General features: G+C 64.0%; 2 protein-coding genes across 4 annotated transcripts; one reads left to right on the top strand and one right to left on the bottom strand.

The window, feature by feature from the left end:
• Positions 1-532: 532 nt before the first annotated feature.
• On the bottom strand, positions 533-10,840 carry NAPA (NSF attachment protein alpha). 3 transcript variants are annotated; one of them, XM_059833160.1, is made up of 11 exons: positions 10,729-10,840; positions 6,793-6,872; positions 6,457-6,573; positions 4,489-4,535; positions 4,082-4,159; positions 2,552-2,607; positions 2,065-2,149; positions 1,812-1,916; positions 1,522-1,590; positions 1,138-1,188; positions 533-982 (listed from the first exon to the last, which is right to left on the bottom strand). In XM_059833160.1, exons 1-11 carry the CDS (start codon positions 10,824-10,826, stop codon positions 881-883), a joined length of 888 nt encoding a protein of 295 aa, XP_059689143.1. In that variant the 5' UTR covers positions 10,827-10,840; the 3' UTR covers positions 533-880. The 3 variants fall into 3 exon arrangements, with proteins under 3 accessions (XP_059689143.1, XP_059689144.1, XP_059689145.1); XM_059833161.1 differs by having other exon boundaries at positions 6,781-6,872; XM_059833162.1 differs by lacking the exon at positions 6,457-6,573.
• A 1,850-nt stretch (positions 10,841-12,690) lies between these two features.
• LOC132320629 (E3 SUMO-protein ligase ZBED1-like) lies at positions 12,691-15,095 on the top strand. Its single transcript, XM_059833156.1, has 2 exons — positions 12,691-12,853; positions 13,054-15,095. The coding sequence occupies exons 1-2, from the start codon at positions 12,691-12,693 to the stop codon at positions 15,093-15,095; spliced, it is 2,205 nt and encodes a 734-aa protein (XP_059689139.1).
• Positions 15,096-16,916: the final 1,821 nt, after the last annotated feature.

Raw genomic sequence — 16,916 nt, forward strand, 5'->3', positions numbered from 1 at the left:
CGCCGCCTGAAGGGCGGGGCGGCTGCTGCGTGGCTCCGCCTCGGGGACGCGGCGTGCGGCGTTGCTCCGCCCCCGAGGGCGGGGCTTGAGTTGCGGCTCCGCCCCCGGGGGCGGGGTTTGAGTTGCGGCTCCGCCCTCGAGGGCGGGGTGTGAGGTGCGAATCCACCTGCGGGGCGGGGCCTCAGGTGCGACCCCGCCTTCGGGGCGGGGCCTCAGGAAAGGGGCGGGGCCTAGGGAGACTATGGGGCACAACAGTGACCCCGGGGAGGACACGGCGGGGGGGGGGGGGGGGGGGGGGGGGTGTGCCCAACAGGGACCCCCGGGGAGGGGTGGGGGGGTCCAGCACGGGCTCATTAATTAGCACACCCCAGGAGGCCTTAACGAGGCGGGGGGCAGCGTTAGCCTGGGGGGGGGGGGCAAAGGCAGCCCCAGAAGGGGTTTTTTTGGGGGGTGAGGGGGGTTTTTTGGGGGGTGGGGGGGTCCGCAGCCCCCCCGGGACGCAGCGCCCGTCCCTTCTCCGCTCATGCAACGTTTTATTTGCCTTTGCGAGGACGCGCTACAGCCCCGCGGTCGACGCCAACGCATGCAGCAGCGCCTGCCTTCCTCCTCCTCCTCCTCCTCCTCCTCACCGCTCCCCCCCGGGGAGGTGGGGGGGGACACAAACCCCCGCAGCCCCCCCCAGAGAAGGGGGGGGACCCCCGGAGCGAAGGCAGGAGTCAAAACCCGGGCTCCCGGGGAATATATTACACCATTAAATATCTGAAGAGGGGTCCATGTACAAGAGGGAGGGCCCAGAGCCGGGCGGGAGCGGCTCCGGAAAACGGGAATGGCTCCGGAGAAGGGTGGGGGGGTGTCGGTAAAAGGGGGGGTGCGCAGCCGCTTAGCGCAAGTCCTCCTCCTCGCCCTGGATGGTTTTCTTGATGCGGAGCAGCATGGTGGTGAGCCACTGGTCCAGGCGGGAGATGGAGTCGTATTCCTTCACCTGAGGAGGAGGAGGAGGAGGAGGAGGGAGGAGGGGTTATTTGGGAGGAAGGTGGGGGGGTCCGGGGCAGCAGAGCCGGGGGGAGGAGGGGGCTCCTTCCCCCCGCGCGTTTGGGGTGGATTCGGGCGTTTTACTCGCACCAGCGTCAAACCTACCGCGTCGGTGTAGCCGTCGATGTTCTGTTCCTCGTGAGCATCCAGCAATTTCTGGAAGGGCAGGAAGGGGGGGATGAGGGAAGGGAGACCCCCCCTCCCTCCTCAGGGGGAGGCCCCGAGCGCCTCCCAAAAACCCTCCGCTCCCTTTGGCTTCGCTCCCGGCCCATTCCTCAAGAACAGACCCGGCACGCGGCGGGGGGACCGGAGCCGGCTGCGCTGGCCGGAGCCGAGCCCACGGCGGCCGGGAGCCTCCTGGGGAGCGGGCAGGCTGCAGCCGATCCCGGCCCTTTTAGCGCTCCCCGGGACTGGGACGCGATCCCGGCCCTGACGGCGTTTCTGTCCGAGTGATGCAATGGAGAGGAAGGAGGGAATTCTGCTCCTCACCTTGACCAGCTTGCACTCCCGGGAGTCCGTGAACGCCGGAAACATCTCTTCGTACTTCTGCACGGCCAGCTGGAGGGGAGGATGAGGATGAGGAGGAGGCGGGGAGCAGGGAAGCAGGGAGCACCCCGTGCGGGTGTGCTGCTTTCGGGAGCTTATCCAGAGCGGCGGCAAGCGTCCCAGCACTGCCGCTAGCCCGGCGGGCAGGAGAGCCCCCCCGGCCCCTTCCCGAGCGCCGGCCGGCGGGTGCCGAGGGGCTGCGTGCCCCGTTGTCCCCCCGACCCCGGGCCCACCTTTGCGTTGAGCATGTCGATGCAGAAGTGGCAGAGGGCCGCCTTGAAGAAGTACTCCTTGGCGCTGTACTTCAGCAGGGGACTGTCCATGGCGCTGGTGCCCACCTGGAGAAGACAATCGGAGAGTTGGAGGGGGGAGCTCGGAGCTTTCCCGGGTTATTTAGGGAGCGAGTCCTCTGCCGCGGGAGGGGCTGCAGCGAGGAAGCTCTCCTGAGAAGCGGGAGGAGGGAGGACGCATCGAGGAAGCCCGGACCTGCTCGTAGATCTCCACGGCTTTCTGGTACTGCTCCAGCTGGGCCGCGTACGTGGCCACTTTCAGCAAACACTTGTTAGCCGAGCTGCGGGGAAAGGAGAGCCGGGAAAGCTCGGAGCAGCGCTCTCCGCGCCGCCCGGGGAGACACAACCCCACCGCTGACACCCCAGCTCCCGCCTCGAGCGCCGGGAATTGGGGTCCCCCCAAGGCGGGGGGGAAGTTGCTGCGCACAGGAGAGCCCGGCAGCGCCGGGAGCCCCGCCGGCACGGCACGCAGGGAAGCGCCGCCGGCCCTTGCCCGGGTCAGAAGCCGGTGGCGAGGACCAGGCGGGGAAGCGGGCAGCAGTGAAAACCCCCAACGCCGCTCGCTTCGGGGCGGGGAGTCGCTTCGGGGACAGAAACTCGGCCACCATCTGTTTCCTGAGCCACCCCGGGCCGTGCCGGAGCGCCGATCCCGCACGGATCCCCGCCTGCAGCAGAGCTTTTACCTGTTGGACTCTTCCCCTTTGTAGTAATCCGCAGCCTGCTCGTAGTGGGCTATGGCCTAGGAAGAAGGCAAACGCAGTCAGGGCGCAGCACGCCGTAAAAAAAATTACATAGATATGTATAAAAATACCAAGATACGGGAGCTGCGGCGCTGCCGGCCTCGGGAGAATCCTCCCCAGCCCGGCCTCGCAGGGCACAGGCCTGCGCCGAGCCGCCCACGCCGCTTCCGCTGCCATCTGCGCTCCGCTGCGGCCAGCTCCCGTCCCAAGGTGGCAACCGGCCGGCAGCTCCCCGCCGAGACAAGGTCAGTGCGGCAAGAGGGCCTGGACCTTCAGGGCAGGGGCGAGATGCCAGCCCGGCGAGCGTCCCGGCGTGCCGCAGCTTTATCGGGATGAGCAAAGATACGCTCCCTCCCCGGGGGAAAGTTATTTTTCCTCTTTTCAGCCCATTCTGTAAGGGGGCGGCTCATCTCCCGGCTGCCCGTGGGCGCGTTTCACACCCGTCTCCTGCCAACAGGCTGGGGACCTACTGGGCAGCTAAATTTGAAGACGAATCCTATCACTGCCACAGAACGGATGGGATCGGTGCCGAGGAAAGGGGAGGCTTTCCTGATGGGAGCTCACGAATCCGGCTGAGCAAGCTCGGCCCTTCCCCGGAGCGCCGAAGCCCGGCCTGAGGGCAAATCCCTAGGTTATTCTCCGAGCAGCTGCGGGTTATCCCCGGGAGCTGACAAGCAGGGTGTCGGAGAGGCTCGCTGGGAGGAGCGTCGAGACCAGCCCTAAATTAACTCGGGAAGCGAGCGGAAGCCCGAATTAGATCCGCGCAGGATGTGGAAACTTGCTTCCCTGTAAAATGAACCTGGTTTATTCCCCAGGAGAAAGAAAAAAAAAAAAAAACCAACCAAAAAACCCAACACCCGACTGAGTCAGAATCCGGAGCCTCGGGGGCTGGAACAGCATCCGCGGAGGCGGCCCTGAGGGACCCCGCAGGCCCCTGAGCCTCCGGGAAGGCGGAGGGCTTCGCTACCTCCATCGGCAGCGGCGATTTCTTCTCGGATGGCTCCAATCAAACTGTTCTCGCGCTTCCCAGACGCCCACGCGAGCCCAAAGCTTTTTTTTTTTGGGTTTTTTTTTCCCCCTTCGTTAGCTGCGGCGTCAAAGCCGTTCCAAGCGTCTTCCCGGGTTTGCGCAGGGCTGACACACACCGGGAAGCATCGCTGGTATTTGGGGCTTAAAGCCACTTCGGCGACGGCGGCAGCCGGCACGTTCCGCGGAAGAAGTGAGAACAGCCCGAGGGAAAAGCATGACCTGCTGAGGCTGAGTACGCCACCCTCAGCGGGCGTGACAGCTCTGAGCTCATCTGCCAGGCTTGCGGTGAATCAGCGAAGCCCTCCGGAGCCACGAAGCCTCCGGGTTTTGACCGCTTCCAAACCCCCGCTTGAATTGAAGGCGGCATTTACGGAAGCCGGAGGAGGCGCGGCCCGACAGCCGGGCACCTGCTCTGCGGCATTCCCCTCTCTCCCCCGCGGTTACCTTTTCGATGTCCACCAGCTCCGTCTCGTAGATCTCCGCTATCGATATGTGGTGCTTCGCAGCGATGGTGAACCGACCCTGGAAGCAGAAAGGAGTTTGCGCACCCGGGCTGGCGCTCGGCGGGGTGCCGGGAAGAGCGTTCCGACCCCAACGGAGAGCTGCTCCGAGGGCTGACAGCGCTGCCGAACTCGCCATTCCCAGCGCTCAGGGAAGGTTTCGGCCCCTGCCCACCGGGTGTTTGCCTCCAGGCCTCACCGGGCGCCGGTTCCAGCCCTGTGCGATGCCGGCAGGCTGGACAAAAACACCCCAGACCCCCGTTTCCACCGAGCTGAGGGCGCAGAGAGGTGGGTCAGGCCCTTCGGCCTCACCACCCTCCCTCCCGGTGAGAAGAGGCCGGCCGGGCTTACCATGTCTGTGTAGATCTCGATAGCTCTGATCAAACAGTTAATGGCCTCTGAGAAGAGAAAGAAAGAAATCGGTGAGCACAGGCGTTTTGGAAGAGCGGCGCTGCTTGCCACCCCTCCCTCCCGCTCCCAGCCTCCCCGAAGCGATGGAGCTGTATTTATAGCACGCTCAAAGATCAATAGCTGCTCCAGAAAAGCTGCTGAGGCTACAGGCTTCCAGGGAAATTTAGAGCACGCCAGAGCAGGCGGGTAGCGAAAAGCAGAAGCCAGAGAGCGGCTCCATCCAGTGCCCCGTGCCGCCCGGGAGCTGGGACGCACGAGTAAGCTGTTTGTTCCCCGGAACAAAAGGCCTTTGTTCGGGGCGTAGGGCATTTGAGAGGCAGGAACCGCAACGCCAGGGACGCAGAAAGGGCCAAGCCCCTGCGGTAACTCCACAGCCCCCCTCCTGCCCCACGGGACCAAGGCAGGAGCCCCCCACCGCCTCTCCCCAGACCGCGGGGTGGGATTTAACCCGGCATCGACTCAGATCCGGCCCCCTCTGTGGTGTTCCATCCCAGAGACGCGCTCGCTGCCCAGCTCCGCCACAGTCGGCGGCACACGGCGCAGGACAGGGGGGCCGAAGCCGCAGCGTTTTGCTGTATCTCAGGAGGCGCCTTCCCCTCGGTGTCTCCGAAGAGGCGTGGGAGGAACTCTGCTGCAGCTAAATGCCAGGCTCCGGGAGACGGATCTTTTTCTGACTGCTCCCAGCTGTCGGGCTCGCGGCGCTCTCTACCAGGGAGCCGAGCAGCCGAGGAGCTGCCATCTGACTGACAGCTGTCACAGCCGCGTCTTCACCGCACCCAGCCCCGCCAAACACCTCACCTGCCCCAAGGCTCCGTCCAGCACAGACCCATCCCCACCACAGTGAATTCCCCTGTATTTTAGAAGGATTTTGCCCCGTTAGGAAGAGGCGGGCTCAGCCTCCGCCTTCCCCCTCCGGTTTACCAAAAGCCACAACACGCCGGGGAACGGGCGCGTTTCGGCACACCGGCTCGCGCAGCCAGCCGGGAGAGGAAAACACAGGTCGAGAGCAGCGCGAGCGGGTAACGGGAACATAAATCTCTGGGAGATTAAGCAAATCCTCCAGGAGATTAAATTTGTTTTCTCCTCAGGTTACTCCATTATCTTCTCTGAAAATCACCCAAACCGATCCGGCCCCGGCGCAGATAACCCCGGGGGCAGCGGTAACTAGCGAGACGGCGCGCCAGGAACAGCAAAGCGTTCCCCCGCGGCATGGGGGACCGGCTCTCGCACTCCTCCTTCGTATCCTAAACCCAACGATCCACGTTTGTCAGCTTCCGCCCCTATATTCCCCTCTCGCGCTCCGGATCACGCAGAAGAGAGCTAGGATCCAAGTGACCCGGGGGAAAGGCGCAGGACACCCCAACTCGTCGCCCGTCCCCCCCGAAGCCGGCTGAAGCGCCAGGAGGAGGAGCGCGTACTCTCAGCTGATCCATCAACCCCAGAACGTTCCCCCCGTGCCGGCTCGGCTCCCAGCAGCAGCTCCAACGCCGGAGCGAAGGGAGCCAAACGAAGCGCGAGATCCACGCACGGCGCGTGAATCACGACCAAACCCCTTCGTTGGCTTCAGCCGAAGCCATATGCTCAGAGCCGGGCTCGGCGGGGGGCACAGGGATTCCCGCAGACGGAGGGAGGGGGGAACAGACGTCATCCGGCAGGCACGCTGGCTGCGGAGGGGAACTTTGCTACCGGAGCGACTTGCAGCTCGGGGATGCACGTCAAATCCAGCCCACGGCATCTCGGCTCGCTCCCAAAGGCGTCGAGAGGATGGGATAACACACACCCAGGAGAAACCCTTGCGTAACGGGCAAAAACCCGGCCGACGCGCAGCCTCCGGTAACTGAAATCGGGGCGTTTTACGTCTGCTCGCGTCTCCCGCTCTGGAAGGCCGGAGGGAAAGCGAGCCCTCACCTTGCGGGTCAGCTTTCTTGAAGGCGTTGCCCGCGTCCACGAAGTTGGTGGCTGCGTCGTGCTTGCTCTGCAGCTGCAGGTGAAGCTGCGCCGCCTGGCAAAAGGCGTTCCCTGCGGCTGGAGGGGGAGAGAGGAAGCTCAGGAGCGTTGTCTGAACCGTTTCAGAAAGGCTGGGGTGCGGGCAGGTTACCCTCCTCAAAATCCAGCTAAAATAAGCCAGCAGCATCGAGCCTGCGCCGGCTTTCGGACCCAGAGGGGTTCGCTCCTCCCCGGGAGGAGGCGAGGAGACTGTGCCCCCGGCCCAGGGAACCGGCTCGCGGCCGCGTGTGTACGTACCGCTCCAGTTTTTGGCCATTTTGAACATGTTTGCTGCTCGGGCGTAGATGTCGCATGCTTCCTCTATCCTGGAGGAGCCCCTGGAAGCAAAGAGAAGCCGGGCGTTGCATAAATCCCTGCTGGGAAACTCAAACCCTGCGCCCGAGCGGAAAAAATAAATGACATTGCTCCGCTGCAGCTGCCACCAAGAGCACGAGAGGCTCCCTGGGGCGAGCTGCTGCCGCAGAGGAGTCTCTCCCGGCTCGAGGGGCAGAGGGACCCGGCCCCCGCAGGGCTCTCTGGGGAAGCTGCCGGTTAAAACGGAGGCCAACGGGGAGAGAAAAGCGGGTTTGCTGCCTGCTTCCTCCGAGCCGCAGCTTGCAGGCGGCTCGCACGGCCGGAGGAATCGTGCTCGCGGCCGTGGGGAAGCAACCCCAACCTTTCCCCGCCGCTCTAGAACGCCCCACAGACAGCGGGAGCTGGGCCAGTCCTTCACAGAAACACTTTTTTAATTAATAATTAACGAGCAGAGGAATCCTCCCGCGGGCGCTTCGCCCCTTTGCTGCCCCAAACGAGCCCACGCTGCTCCCGTCGGCGAAGCCCCGGCTCACAGCCTCCCTCTGCCGCCGGGGACACAGCCAGCACCCGCTGCAGCACCCTCCTGGCCCCCAAAAACACTCTCCCGGCCCCCAAAGCAGCCTGAGGGGAGCAGGGAGGGAGCCAGCTCGTCCGACGACGACCCGTTTTAAAACGCAGGGGCTGCGGCACACGAGCACCACCTCCCAGCTCTCCGGCTCTGCTAGCGAGCGCGTTCCTCTGCTGACCTTGCTGATTCTGACGAGAAATCCCGGCTGGGGACTCGAGGGAGGTTATTATGGCTGCGTTTGTGTTTTGGGGGCTTTTTTAAGCACCAGCTTAAGCAGTTTTGCTCACGTTTCCTCTCTCCCACTAGAAACCGGCAGTTAGAAACGTGGCAGAGGCTGGCAGGAGCGACTCGCCGGAGTCAGCGGCTCCACCAGTTCGGATCGGTTTGAGCAGCAAAGTTCTCCCGCTCCCCAAAAAAGAGGAGAATCATCAAGGCAGCCGCTCCGCCCGATGAACAAACCGGCAATGCCGTCCCTGCCAAACCCCGGGCGATAACCGGGCTAAAAGGGCAACAAGCATCCAGCGGACTTCGGCAGCCGGGCTTCGCTGACGGTGAGTCAAGGCCGCCGGAGACAAGCGGGGAGACCTCAGCGCTTTACGAAACGGCCCTTTAGCTCAGAGAATCTCAACCGCCATTAGAAATTACCGTTTAACACCCAAGCGCCCGAGTTTTGTGTCTCACGTTAATTTGGAGCTGTTAAATAACATTAAGGAGGGCGAGCTGAAGGAAACGCCATGGCACGGCGAAGCGAAGGGCAGCAGAAACCACGGCTCCGGTCGCCCCACCACGCACAAAACCTGGCCACAGCGTCTCCCTCCCTACCGCAGCCCGAGGAAAACAAACCTCCCCCTTATCGGGCAAGCGCCGGACGCGCTCTTGTTTATGAAACCGCCCGGTGAAAGCTGAATTTTGCAACGTTAAGTGCGGGGCACCTCTCGTTTCTCCCCTAGCACGGCCGTTGCGTAAAGCCAGAGTTAAAGCCGGCATGAAACCGGCCCGGTCTTTGCACGGAGATGAGTCTGAGCGGCACCGGGGGGCAAAGCGAACCCCCGGAGTTTGCCCTTTTCCGGTACGACACGGGGCAGGGGGGAGCGGAACTCCCTCGGCCCCGACGAGTCCCCGCAGAGGCGCAGCGCCAGCCAGGACTGCGCACGGCCGAGTTTAAAGTTTAAAAAAAAAAAACAACCAACCATTTGAACCGGTTTTAAAGCCCACGCCGAAAGCGAGGGATGAGTTTACGACGCATTGAGAGGCGGTAAGAGCGCCCGATGGTTTTTCACAGCCTTCCCCGCCCTCATCCGTAGCCCTCACACCCCGTTTCGCACCCTAACACCCTCTGCCGCCCCCCCGGCACCCCCATAGCGCCCGCCCTCACCCCAACCCCCCAGGGGCCAACACTCTCACCCCAAAGCTCCCCAGACGCCCCTAACACCCCTTCTCTGCCCCACAGCACCCCCCCTCACCGCAAACCCCCCCAGGGCCCAGCACCCTCACCCCAAAACCCCCCAGGAGCCCCTAACACCCCTTCTCTGCCCCACAGCACCCCCACAGTGTCTCCCCTCACCCCAACCCCCCAGGGGCAACACTCTCACCCCAAAACCCCTCAGGAGCCCCTAACACCCCTTCTCTGCCCCACAGCACCTCCACAGTGCCTCCCCACACCCCAATACCCCCAGAGCCCAGCACCCTCATCCCAAAGCGCCCCCAGAAGCCCCTAACACCCCTTCTCTGCCCCACGGCACCCCCACAGTGCCCCCCCTCACCCCAATACCCCCCAGCGCCCAGCACCCTCATCCCAAAACCCCCCAGAAGCCCCTAACACCCCTTCTCTGCCCCACGGCACCCCCACAGTGCCTCCCCACACCCCAATACCCCCCAGGGCCCAGCACCCTCATCCCAAAACCCCCCAGGAGCCCCTAACACCCCTTCTCTGCCCCACAGCACCCCCACAGTGCCCCCCCTCACCCCAATACCCCCAGGGCCCAGCACCCTCATCCCAAAACCCCCCAGAAGCCCCTAACACCCCTTCTCTGCCCCACGGCACCCCCACAGTGCCTCCCCACACCCCAATACCCCCCAGAGCCCAGCACCCTCATCCCAAAACCCCCCAGGAGCCCCTAACACCCCTCCTCTGCCCCCCAGCACCCCCACAGTGCCCCCCCTCACCCCAACCCCCCCAGGGCCCAGCACCCTCATCCCAAAGCGCCCCCAGAAGCCCCTAACACCCCTTCTCTGCCCCACGGCACCCCCACAGTGTCTCCCCACACCCCAATACCCCCCAGGGCCCAGCACCCTCATCCCAAAGCCCCCCAGGAGCCCCTAACACCCCTTCTCTGCCCCACAGCACCCCCACAGTGCCCCCCCTCACCCCAAAACCCCCCAGGGCCCAGCACCCTCATCCCAAAGCCCCCCAGGAGCCCCTAACACCCCTCCTCTGCCCCACAGCACCCCCACAGTGCCCCCCCTCACCCCAATACCCCCAGGGCCCAGCACCCTCATCCCAAAACCCCCCAGAAGCCCCTAACACCCCTTCTCTGCCCCACGGCACCCCCACAGTGCCTCCCCACACCCCAATACCCCCCAGAGCCCAGCACCCTCATCCCAAAACCCCCCAGGAGCCCCTAACACCCCTCCTCTGCCCCCCAGCACCCCCACAGTGCCCCCCCTCACCCCAACCCCCCCAGGGCCCAGCACCCTCATCCCAAAGCGCCCCCAGAAGCCCCTAACACCCCTTCTCTGCCCCACGGCACCCCCACAGTGTCTCCCCACACCCCAATACCCCCCAGGGCCCAGCACCCTCATCCCAAAGCCCCCCAGGAGCCCCTAACACCCCTTCTCTGCCCCACAGCACCCCCACAGTGCCCCCCCTCACCCCAAACCCCCCCAGGGCCCAGCACCCTCATCCCAAAGCCCCCCAGTAGCCCCTAACACCCCTCCTCTGCCCCCCAGCACCCCCACAGTGCCCCCCCTCACCCCAACCCCCCCAGGGCCCAGCACCCTCACCTCGGAGCCCCCCAGGAGCCCCTAACACCCCTTCTCTGCCCCACGGCACCCCCACAGTGCCCCCCCTCACCCCAACCCCCCCAGGGCCCAGCACCCTCATCCCAAAACCCCCCAGGAGCCCCTAACACCCCTTCTCTGCCCCACGGCACCCCCACAGTGCCCCCCCTCACCCCAAACCCCCCAGGGCCCAGCACCCTCACCTCGGAGCCCCCCCCACCCCCTGACACCCCCTCCCCGCCCCCCACCGCTGTCAGGCCCCCGGGGGGGGCCAAGCCCGGGGCGGAGCGGGCCGGGCGGCGCGCACTCACCCGAAGAGGCCGGCGAAGAAGGACTGGGAGCCGCGGACCTTCTTGTCGGCCTCGGCCAGGAGCTGCAGCGCCTCCTTCTCCTTCCCGGCCTGGTCCATGGCGGCCGCCTGCAGCCGCGGCGCTCCGCCTCACCCGACGCCGCCGTGCGCCCCTCTCACGTGAGGCCGGCGGCGCGCCGTATTGGCGGTCGGCGCCCACGTGAGGCGGGCGGAGGGGCGGGGCAGCGCTTCCGCCGCTTCCCCCCCGCAGCGGGGGGGAGCGGCGCCCCCTGGCGGCCGGGGGGAGCGGCCGAGGGGCGGGGTGCGACGGAGGGGAACGCGCGGCCCCGAAATGGGCCATTTTCGCCCCTTTTCGGGCGTTTTGACGCGTTCCAGTGCCGTAGGGCTGATGCGGTGGGCCGGAACCCGCAGCCAGCATTAGCGAGGGCGGGGAGAGGGTCCTGAAGGAGGCCGGGGTCAGCCAAGCGCCCCACTCACCGAGGGTCATCGCGCTGACATCACGGCCCCGGCGATGACATCACGGCCCTGGCGATGACATCACCGAACCACTCGACGGCGTAGCAGGGCTGGCGCTGCTTCTCCCCGAGCTGAAAGAGTAGGGAGAAGGGGGGAGCGGCGGGCGGGCGCGGGTCAGCAAGGCGGGGGGCTCCTCGCCAGAGGCATTTAACGAAGCCCCGGCTAATTAGCGAGGGGCGAGCGTAACGATGGCCGATCCAGCCCCCGCCGCCAACGCCCACCTCCAGCCCCAGCAGGAACTTTTGAGAGGAGCCCTAGGTTAATTACTTCCCGGTGAGAGGGGAGCGCTGGGGCTCCCGCACCCGCTAACGAAGGCGTGAGTACTTAACGAGCCGCCGGTCATCGAGGACCCCCTCCTTTCCCAGTGGCGGGTGTGCGGTACGCGCCGGCCGTAACGCCGGCAGCGTCTGGGAGCAGGGGAGGCGAAACGCCGAGGGGCAGAGCGCGTCGGCCGCGGGAAAAGGGTTTTGGGGTGGGAAGCCCCCGAATACGGCACCTGCCAGCGGCTGGAAAGGTGACATCACCGGCGCGGCGAGCTCCGGCACCGCGACGGCGCCTTCGCCGGATGCGTCGCCGAGTTCACGCAATGGCAGGAGAGGGATGAGGGGGCGGCTGGGGGAGAGGGTCTCCCCCCAAAAGCCGCCACCCCGGCCGCCCCGAAACCCCTCGGCTTGCTGCCGCCGCAGCCGGTGTTTGCCACGCTGCCGGACGCGGTAAAACCCCGGTGCCCGCCGCCAGCCGGCCAGCACGCCCGCCTGCAAGAAACACACGTCGATTTTTATAGAGGTGAAACAACCGGGGCCGCCTTCACCGCGAGCTTCGCGGCGCCTCGGAGGGCTCTTCGGTGAGCGCCCGGCCCGGCAGCACCCACGCCACGGCCTGCCGCGTCTACGCCACCCTCACGCCGGCGGAGAGGAGGTAAGGGAACAACGGCGCAGAAACCCTTCTCTCTCGGCGCACAAAGCAGAGCCGCGGTGGTTTTTTGGGGAGAAATTGGCCCGAAGGAGGCGGTTTCCTCCTTGCCGAACTATTTAACGCCGCGGGTTTACAGCCGGTGGGTAACGCCGTCCGGTTTTCTCCGGCAATATCTCACCGAAACACCTAGACGGCAGGGAATACCTCACACCGCTAAGAAAAATTGCCATTACCACCGGCTAAACGAGGAGGGCGGTTTTTCCCATTTTGTGCCGGTTTAAGCCCAGACTCCCGCCCAAGGGCCGGTGAAAGTTTTAGGACCAAAAAGGCTCCGGAACGGCGGCGGGCAGCGACGGCGGCGGGCCCCTGCGAAGCAGAAGAGGGGCTCCGATGACGTTACCACCACCAGCGTGGCCTCACTAAGAACCGCCCGACCTCGCCTTTAACCCCGGAATTCTCATCCGGAGCCACCGGCCTCATTTTAACGGCCCTGGGCTCCCCGCCGCGGCGCCAGACGCGGGCGAAGGACGCGATGGCGGATGCGAACACCACAAGAGCGTCTCAGTTCTTGCAGAAATGCGTTAAGCCGGAGGAGGAGGAGGAGGAGGGCGGCGGCGAGGCGCGGCCGAAGGAGGAGGCGACGGAGGAGCCAGCTCTCCCGCTCGCCCCGCGGTCCTACCCGCGGACGGTACGAGGTACGTGCGCCGTTTCGGCCCTTTCCCCCCCGCCCCCCCAACGCTGTAAATCGCAGCGGCCGAAGGCGGCACCGGGCAGCCACCGCGCCAACGGCTGCCGGCGGTTTAGGCTAAGGCACGGGACTAGAGAACAAAAGAGCCGAAGGGAGGTTTAAATTGGAATTTCAGGCGACGTTGTGTTGCGTTTCTCTCCTCCGCAGAGGAAATATCGATGGTCTTCAACGCCTACAACATGGCGGGCGCCGGTCTGGGGCCGTCGCCCAGGAGGAAGAGGGAGAAGGGCGGGGGCGCGGAGGGGGCGAGCCCCGCGCTCTACGTCGACCGCCGCAAGTCCAAGGTGTGGAATTACTACACCAAGCTGGGAGACGCCTACGTGGAGTGCAACGTCTGCAAGAAGCAGCTCTCCTTCCACAACAGCACCACCACCATGCGGGAGCACCTGGTGAGGAAGCACAGCATCCGCGACACCTTGCTCTCCCAGCTCAAGGACGACCAGGCTCCCGAATCCGACTACGCGGCTCAGGAGAACGCCGTGAAACGCTGCCGGCAGATGACGCCGGAGAACAGCCTCTACCACGCCGCGTCCTGCTCGGAACCAAGGAGCGACGTCGTCCTGGAGCTGGTGCTGGAGATGATCTTCCGCGACCTGCACCCGCTCTCCGTGGTGAAGGACAAAGGGTTTGGGCTCCTCGTCGGCTACCTGGAGCCGAGTTTTGCCCTCCCGACGCCCGCGCAGCTCGCCGGCATGCTCTGGCACAGGTACAACGTGGTCAAGCAGCACCTGGAGCACTACCTGCGGACGGCTCAGGCCATCGCGGTCTGCGTGGAGTTCTGGCTCTCCCGGCTCGGCCAGACCTACCTGACCGTCACGGCCAACTTCATCGACGGGGAGTGGCGGCGGGCACGCTGCATCATGGAGACGCGGCAAACGCACGATGACGAAGCGGAGGGCGATTTAGGGGAGAAGCTATACACCGTCCTCTCCGAATTCGGGCTGTCCGGCAAATCCGTCTTCTGCGTCGTGCACGACGGCCCGCGGAGCGCGGCGGCGAACGCGCAGCGGCTGGAGGACGCGTACGGCTGGAGCAGCCTGTGCTGCGCCGCTCGCACCCTTCACCTCTGCGTCAAGGCGGGGCTGGAAGTCGAGCAGGTCCAAGAAGCCCTGAGCAGCGCCCGCGGCGTCGTCCGGTACTTCCAGCGGGACGCCAAAGCCGCCTGCTCCCTGAACAGCAAGCTGGAAGCCATCAATAAAACCAGGCTGAAGCTGGTGCTGGACGCGGAGTCCCGCTGGATAACCACCATGGAGATGTGCGAGAGCCTCCTCGACCTGAAGTGGGCCATCATGTCCGTGCTGGAGGAACACCCCAAGGGCGCGGCGGCCGTCCAGAACTTGGCCGACCACCAGTGGAAGCTCCTGCAGGACCTGGTGCCGGTCATGAGGACCATCAAGATCGCAACGTCCTTCCTGCGCGAGGAGCAGAACGCATCCGTGTCTTCTCTGATGCCCTGCATCCACGGGATCGTCGCCGCCATCGGGCAGCAGGCGGAAGAGGCCGGCGCCGTCATCAAGACGGTGGTAGGCAACATCAGGTCAGAGCTGACGCGGCGCTGGGGGTTATCGGAGGATGAGAAGGCGCTAGAAAGTCCTGCGGTTATCGCCTCTTTTTTGGACCCGCGCTTCAAGGAGATGCGGTTTCTCAGCCCCGGCCTGAGAAGCGAGCTACACGAGAGAGTCAAAACCATGCTGTCGCAGGTTTTCCACCACCACTCCCCGTCCCCTACCCGGTTTCGGGTGCCGAACGCGGATTACAAAGCCGAGGGCGGAGATGCGGGCAGCCAGCTGCCCGCGCAGAAGGACAGATGCTCGAGCACCCCCTCGCAGAGCATGTACGACATCCTGCTGGGGAAGGACCCGACGGAGAGCATGCCCGAGATCCACCAGCAGCTGGAAAACTACATCGTGGAGCCCCTCTGCAAGCGCAGCACCAACCCGCTGGACTGGTGGAAGAACAACGAGCACCGCTTCCCGGCCGTGGCGCGGCTGAGCCGGCAGTACCTCGCCGTCCCAGCCACCGCCGTGCTGCCCGAGCAGGCCTTCGCCGCCGCCGAGAGCCTCCTGGAGCATCGGCGAGCCGTCCTGGCGCCGGAGAACCTGGACCAAATTCTGTTCTTGCATCAAAATTTCGACTTTTTGGAGTCGATGCGAAACAGTAAGGAGACCGGGAACGGGAACCTGCACTAACGGGCGGGGAGGCGGGCACGCGGAGCCCTCCCGTGGGTCCCCGGGTGTTTCGTCGACCTGCTGGGTTTTCGGACGCAGTTTTCCAAACTCCCACCTCCGCTCATCCCTACCCACGGCGGAGCCAGCTGGGACGCGCGCCCGAGAGCCTAGGCTGGGCCTAAAGCCCCGAGCGCGTCCTCAAGCTCTCTAAACTCGGGCCCAGCCTGCGCCCAAGTGTTTTTTCTCCCCCCCACGGAAACAGCGCCGGCTGCGGGAGTCAACAACAGGCTTGGACAGGCGCCGAGCTGCCGGCACAAATACAGGCCCGGCGACGTTGTTGTCCCGGGCATGCCACAGAGGTTAAGTTGCCCACAAACACCACGTCACTTGCCCACAGCGGTCAAGAGGAGCGGGGCTGGGAGGGGATTTGGGCACCACGGCGCTAACGCCGCCGGGGACAGCCTGTTCCGGGCCGTCCTGCAGCCGAAGGGCGGGAAAAGACCCGGGAGATACGGCGGCTGCAACTTGAAATCGCCTCCGGATTTTCCGCCGGCGCACGCTAATGAGTTATAATTGTAGCAACTCTTTACAAAGCAGAGGTCAGCACCTTAACGTACCTACAGAGTTCAGATCGCCGAGCGCCGCAACGCCCCACTTTTTCATTTTATTTAAGGAAACAGCCCCCCTGTTTCCAGCTTTGCAGGGTTTTTTTTCCTCCCTGTTGCGTTACCGTTAAAACCTGCCGTCCTCACAGCCGCTTTCCTGGCTGCTGACTCACGTCAGCATTACCGAAAGGCCCGTCTTCGTTTTTGGAAGGCAGCTGCTGTAAGGGCTAGCTAAAAATTTAAAAGGTTTCTTTGGCTTTTTTTTATTTATAATACAAGTTATGAGAAGCCAAAGGGTAACGCTGGCGCCCGCCCTGCAAAGCCGCCTCCTGCTTCGGGTGAAGAAGTTTATCAAGGCCCGGACCTGAATATTGGTCCTTTAAAGAGAAAATGGAACCGAGAGACAGATTTATTTGTACGGGACGTGAATATTCGTGAAAACCTCGTGGCCCGGCAACAAAAAAAAAGCCTTTTACCCCTCCTAGCGCAACGACAGTGGAGACGAGACCCCTTATTTATATTTCATTCACCGCATTAACCAAACCCTCCATTTTCACTCCCAAACGCAGTTTAGCGAGGCAGCGGTGTTCACGCAAATGAACGCAGACCAGTGCAACGACACACCACCCGGTACGGCGCTTTCGGCATTGTGAAACACCGACTCCGCGACGCCCGACGGACATTTAACCGTCCCCGATTCTCCCGCCGAGGAGCTTGGACGCAAGGGCCAGCCGCAGCCTGGAGCCGTCCCCGGACTCGCCGGGTTTGCGGTCTCAAGCTTTTGGGAGAGTTTTAAGGAATAATCAGGATCCATCCTTACACCCCCCCGAGGGACCGGGCCGGCGGAAGCATGTGCCCGGGTTCTTCGTTCGTACACGTAGCGTGCCGCGTTCGCACCACCAACTAAGCGTAATGGATTTTGCTTTAATTGTTTAATTATTGACAGCATAACCAGTCCAAGAACTTTTATATCTGCTATTCAAAAAATCTAATTTAATAAGCTAAGTAGAAAGCACATAAAACCCCCCTTACTTGTATCAGAGAAGTGCTGTATTCGAGATCTGAAATGCTGTGCATGACTATCACTTTATGGCGAAACGAGATATTAAATATGGTGACAATTTCTCACTGGTTTCCCTGTTCTGTTTCTTTCCAACACCACCAGACCCCGAAATTGAGAGGGGAAAAAAAAAAGCGAGGGCCGAGGGCGTCCAACTTTGGTTTTAAACGGAGGCAA

Source organism: Gavia stellata, chromosome 41, assembly GCF_030936135.1.
Source record: "Gavia stellata isolate bGavSte3 chromosome 41, bGavSte3.hap2, whole genome shotgun sequence".
Taxonomy (NCBI): domain Eukaryota; kingdom Metazoa; phylum Chordata; class Aves; order Gaviiformes; family Gaviidae; genus Gavia; species Gavia stellata.

What these genes read in the sequence shown, in the direction of transcription:
- LOC132320629 (XM_059833156.1), top strand. Translation starts at nt 12,691, where the DNA reads ATGGCGGATGCGAACACCACAAGAGCGTCTCAGTTCTTGCAGAAATGC. An exon ending in CTACCCGCGGACGGTACGAG is followed by an intron (nt 12,854 to 13,053) that starts GTACGTGCGCCG and finishes TCTCCTCCGCAG; the next exon opens with AGGAAATATCGATGGTCTTC.
- NAPA (XM_059833161.1), bottom strand. Translation starts at nt 10,826, where the DNA reads ATGGACCAGGCCGGGAAGGAGAAGGAGGCGCTGCAGCTCCTGGCCGAG. An exon ending in TTCTTCGCCGGCCTCTTCGG is followed by an intron (nt 6,873 to 10,728) that starts GTGAGTGCGCGC and finishes CTTTGCTTCCAG; the next exon opens with GGGCTCCTCCAGGATAGAGG. An exon ending in TCGAGATCTACACAGACATG is followed by an intron (nt 4,160 to 4,488) that starts GTAAGCCCGGCC and finishes TTCTGCTTCCAG; the next exon opens with GGTCGGTTCACCATCGCTGC.